The sequence below is a fragment of the Echeneis naucrates genome, chromosome 6, assembly GCF_900963305.1.
Source record: "Echeneis naucrates chromosome 6, fEcheNa1.1, whole genome shotgun sequence".
In the NCBI taxonomy this organism is placed as follows: Eukaryota; Metazoa; Chordata; class Actinopteri; order Carangiformes; family Echeneidae; genus Echeneis; species Echeneis naucrates.
In genome coordinates this window covers 9,659,667-9,665,127 of record NC_042516.1, presented here as the reverse complement: position 1 = coordinate 9,665,127, position 5,461 = coordinate 9,659,667, and the positions used below count along the sequence as shown (strand labels likewise).

Sequence of the window (5,461 nt, the reverse complement as noted above, 5' to 3'; positions counted from 1 at the left end):
ACAATAAGTCCAAACACGGAGGGAGTGAGAGAGAGAAAGGGGGGAGAGAGTCAGTCAGTGAGAGAGCGAGAGAGAGAGAGAGAGAGAGCGAGAGGGGTGGGGGGGGGGGGGGTGGGGGGGGGGGCGAGAGAGCGAGGCCGCAGCCAATGTGCTCACTCTATATTCACATTATCCACATTGCTCCAAACGAGGAGGAGCTTGCAGGCTCAAGTAGGGGATGCCAATCAAAGCATCAACTTCAAATTGTATCTGAGAGATCAGCCTGGAGACCTCAGGGCCAGGCGCGTCAGTCGGAGCGCAATTGTTGATCAGATCACATCCAGCGGACTTTGCGCGAGAAAAAGAGAGGAAACCTGAGATTTAAGAGCGGGGCTTGTTTTTTGTGACTGCATACCGCTGTATGTCTGTAGTAGCTGCGACTTTGGCTTGAACACTTTCCTTTTACTCCTTCAGGTTCCCTTTTCTTTTTTTTTTCTCCTCTCTTATACTTTTTTTTTTTTTTTTGAACGCACAGTTCGGTCGGACGATAGAGCTGTGCGACATTTCGGCGGTGGAGATGTCTTTCCCCCAGCTTGGCTACCCGCAGTACTTAAGTGCCTCCCAGGCGGTGTACGGCAGCGACAGACCGGGAGTGCTTACGCCTTCGTCCCGGGGAGGGAGCACTGAAATCGGGGGAAGTCCGTCCGCCACCGCAGCGGCGGTCACGTCGGTATTGGGCATGTACGCCAACCCATACGCACACAACTACAGCGCCTTCTTACCTTACACCAGCGCGGACCTGGCTCTTTTCTCACAAATGGTAAGGATATATTTGTATCTTCTTTTTTGTTTGTTTGTGTTTGCTCCTTCTCCGTGTTTATGGACTCGGCGGTACACAGATTGTTTATGGCCGAGTCTGCATGAGGCAGAAAAAGAAAAGAGTGAGCCCACTTTGAAATTTGAGGCGTGACAGATTTTTACTTTGCGTTTTAGGTTTTAGCCCTTACATTTGTAGGGTTTTTGACAGTTGACTGACTGGTTTTGTCCGAGTGAGCGATGTGAAAAGTTTGACGTGCGACGACAAAAGAAAGGAATGAAAAATAAGGCTTGAAACACTATTTAAGTCCACGAAGGAGAAAAAACAAAGAAAACGGTAAACAAAAGATGTAACTCACTCCTGACGTATGGTTAAGGTCTAATATTATCAGAGTGATCGATTGTTGAAATAGATGAACTGTGTCATGGATCTGTCTTTTAGAAAGAAACTTTCACTCGGCAGATCTTTTTTTTTTTTTATTTATCAGATCCTTAGAAATAAAATTAAGCCGCAAAACAAAACCTTCTGTTGTAAATATGCCGCAAGTTTTGTAGTGAATATGTTCAGCAGTCTATATTACTGTTTCAGTGAAATCCACGTGGATTTTATTTATTTATTTGTGTATTTATTTTTTACTGTGCTGGATGAGGAGTTGTCCACTTTTATTGGTCTAAACTTAGACCTGGTGATAATAATTAACTTGCAGTGTGATGATGTGCTCGCTAATGCGTGAATCAGGCCCATGGGCAGAGCTGCAGACTTAGAGCTCCAAGCAGAGGGGCCATTAACCAAAATCCAAGCATCTGCTGCGATTGATCGATATGCATCAGTGTTTTGTTAAAACCACAAGTATGCAGCAACGTTAAATGACGCGTATCATAAACGTGAGGCGCTGAGAAAAACTTACATAAGTCCTTCTAGCTGCTCTGACATAGCTGAACAGCACGCAGGAGTAGGAGAAAGACTGGCTGGTAGCTGCATATGAAAGTTGGCCCTTTGGCTTGATCTGTGTGTTTACAGTGATGCAAAGGACTTTCTCCGGTGTTGTTCTCTGTTATCAGGCTGACAGGTATGAAAAACGTGCGCTAAGAAAAGGACTCTGTCTTTCATGGTATAGTTTTTTTTTTTTTTTTGTTGTTGTTTTGCAGGCGCAGGTATGGCAGGCCTGTAGCATGTGGCTGCAAGTTGAAAGGCTTATTTGTGGAAAGCTGAGAGTCAGGTGCAGCTGCAACTTTTTTTTTTTTTTTTTTTTTTTTTTTTTTAAACAGACCATTTGATTTGTTAGGATTATCTAATGACTTTAATGCATTAGAGCGATTGTGAAAAATAATATATGATTTTAAATCTTATTTTACACATGTGGGTTAAACTAATAATTGTATGCAATAACACGTTATCCCTGATTTCCAAGGGATCCCAGTATGAGCTGAAGGACAGTCCCGGCGTCCACCCTGCCAGCTTCGCGGCCCACACCTCTCCGGCTTTCTATCCATACGGCCAGTTTCAGTACGGGGACCCGGCCAGGCCCAAGAACGCCACCCGGGAGAGCACCAGCACCCTGAAGGCCTGGCTCAACGAGCACAGGAAGAACCCGTACCCGACCAAGGGCGAGAAGATCATGCTGGCCATCATCACCAAGATGACCCTGACGCAGGTCTCCACCTGGTTCGCCAACGCCAGGAGGAGGCTCAAGAAGGAGAACAAGGTGACCTGGGGGAGCAAGAGCAAGGAGGACGGGGAGGACGGGAACCTGTTCGGCAGCGGGGACGAAGCGGAGAAAAACGAAGATGAGGAGGAGATCGACCTGGAGAGCATAGACATTGACAAAATCGACGACAACGACGGGGATCAAAGCAACGAGGACGACGACGACAAATCGACGGAGGGCAGCAGGGAGCACCGGGGCGGTGTCGGTGCGGGGGGAGAGCTGGACAGCTTGGAGAAAAGACGGGCCTTCGCCCTGCAGGCCCACGAGGCCTTTGACAAATCTAAAAGCACAATTTCGGTTCACCCAGGGAGTAAAGACAACTCGGACGGCAACAACAACACAAGAGTTTTGTCGCCGGACAGACCCGGGAGCTTTCCCCTCCCGTCTAACAATAAGCCTAAAATATGGTCTTTGGCGGAGACCGCTACCAGCCCCGACAGTTCCTCCCAGAAACCCACATCCCCCTGCGGCCCGACGGCCCCCACCCACCCATCGGCCCCCCACCATCAGATCCAGACCCACCCGGCCTTCCTGCCCAGCCATGGACTGTACACATGCCAGATTGGAAAGTTCCACAACTGGACGAACGGAGCTTTCCTGGGCCAGAACTCCCTGCTGAATGTGAGGTCGTTTCTGGGAGTAAACCAGCACCACCACCACCACCACCACAGCCACCACCTGCCGGCCCAGCAGCAGCAGCAGCAGCAGCAGCCGACGTCAGTGGTGGTGTCTCCGGTCACAGCTGCAGCAGCACTCAGCAATGACAGCAAGGCCCCACCAGAGACCCACAGTCCCAAGCACATAGGTAAGATCACAGGCTGCAGGCATTTTGAGTGGAAAACAGATTTGTATTTAGACGTTTTATGGCGTCTCCTACTTATTTTTATACAGCATGTGCAATTATGGCAACAAATCATTGTGCACATACACAGAGGTAATGCAAGTGCACAGCCATTGGGCTCAGTTTTAGATATATTCATATATGTACGCAAAAACTAAGGAAATAAGGATTTTTTTTGCCCCACACGTCAGTGCTGATAGGAGTTTTTGCTCATTTCTTTTTCAGACCATGAAAACGGTGTAAGGTCTGATTCCCCTCCAACACAAACCATGAAGTCGTCCTTTCGACCCATTCATGACAGGTGAGAGCACGTTTTTTTTAAAAAAATGTATTTATTTATTTATTTTTTATTAAATTTATTTATTTTTCTTGTAACACATTAAACAATTCCCTCTGTTGATTATTGGCATCATGCTGCTGTCAAAACATAACCTATTTTTTATATTTTAATATTTGAAACAAAATTCTACACTTAAACATTTTTTTTCTGAGACTGAAATATTCTTATTCTTAAATCCTTATTTTATGATTACATTTTAACTGTCGCAGTTATACAAAAAATATCAAACAATTTCATTAAAACGGGGGAAGCTTTATGCTATTCTAGGATATAAACCTATTGTTTATTATTTTTATTTCATATATATATATATATATATATATATATATATATATATATATAATAACAATTACGACACTCCAAAATAAAATAAACAAAGCTAAATAAAACACAGTTTGCTTTGCGGGTGACAGGGGTCTTGACTCCCATCCCACACCCCCTTTAATTCCTCCCCTCTGGGGAGAATGTGGCTACTTATCAAGTCACCGAGTAAAACGGGCTGTGTCTGGGCTGTGTGCTTTTCCTAAAGACCCATGGGAGAATCCGCAGCTCTGGGGAGTGCTCTTACCGAAAGAGGGGGGAGAGAGAGAGGAAAAAAAAAAAGTTTACCTCCGTTTCAAGTATTACAGAGCGGCCCCGCTCCTAATGCAACAGTCATATAGAGCTGCGAATGATATTCAAAGAGGATTTTCTTTTTTGTAATGTAGTTGTAAAAAAATGTAGTTGTAACATTATTATCATCATCATCATTGGAATGGAGAGTGAGAGTGGCACACTGCAGTCTGTTTTGAATCAAACCCGTTGAGCCATTCAGCTAGGCCACTTGAGATGCATATTGAAACCCGTTGTCCAAACACGGCAGGGGTATTTATCTACCTTTCTGTATTATTCTTCATCCAGATCCTCTCTGCCTTCCAGCGCCAGGAGTCCACAAGACGCCACGCAACGGGTCCTTACTGCTCTCTCCTCGGCTTGATCAAGACTTTTTTTTTTCTCGTGCTTGAAAACTAAAAAAAAAAAAAAAAAGAAGAAAAAAATGAATGAAAGAAAAGACTAATAGAAAAGAAAAAGACTTTATACTCCCTAAAAAGGACAATGAGAAATAATAATGCAGCGTAGCATTCAGTCGGTACAGAACAAATGGCGTAATTTGGTAATATCCTGTGGATGGATGGATTACTTCCTCTATTGTTGTGTAGCATATAATCGCGCCTATAATGTTACTCTCTCTCTCCACTTTGCCCAGGCAGGCTGGGACACTTTGGTAGGCTTTTTACTTTATTATTATTATTATTATTATTATTATTATTATTATTATTATACTAATTATTTTTGTCTCTATCCTGTGTTTTTGGTGTCCTTTCTTTAATGTAAATACCAAGTGATTTAAATTTGTAAATAGGAAGCGTTGAAGGAATTTGTCCAGATCGTATATTTTGCCTAATAAACAAAATGAAATTATAGAGAAAAGCAAGAGTATCCTGTTTCCCTTTTGCGTCGATTTTATTATTATTATTATTATTATTATTATTATTATTATTATTATTATTATTACAGTAAATGAACACATCTGAAGTCCATTATTAATTATCTATTTTATTCTAAGAGGAAAAATATATATATGCATGTATCTATATATGTGTCTGTAGGCAGTCTGCAGCCAGGCTTAATTTTATTCAAGTTTGGGGGGAAAGCAGCGTGGATGCATTGAGGTGCTAATAAGTGTCCAGATGGTTGCTGGTGACAGAAAATGGACAGGAGCAGCTGGGAAGGTCA

General features: G+C 43.4%; 1 protein-coding gene across 2 annotated transcripts; it reads left to right on the top strand.

Moving 5' to 3' along the window:
* The first annotated feature begins 244 nt into the window (after nt 1-244).
* Nucleotides 245-5,149, top strand: LOC115045073 (iroquois-class homeodomain protein irx-1-like). 2 transcript variants are annotated; one of them, XM_029504560.1, is made up of 5 exons: nt 383-398; nt 515-799; nt 2,208-3,309; nt 3,571-3,646; nt 4,586-4,711. In XM_029504560.1, exons 2-5 carry the CDS (start codon nt 557-559, stop codon nt 4,659-4,661), a joined length of 1,497 nt encoding a protein of 498 aa, XP_029360420.1. In that variant the 5' UTR covers nt 383-398; nt 515-556; the 3' UTR covers nt 4,662-4,711. The 2 variants fall into 2 exon arrangements, with proteins under 2 accessions (XP_029360421.1, XP_029360420.1); XM_029504561.1 differs by having other exon boundaries at nt 245-799; nt 4,604-5,149.
* Nucleotides 5,150-5,461: the final 312 nt, after the last annotated feature.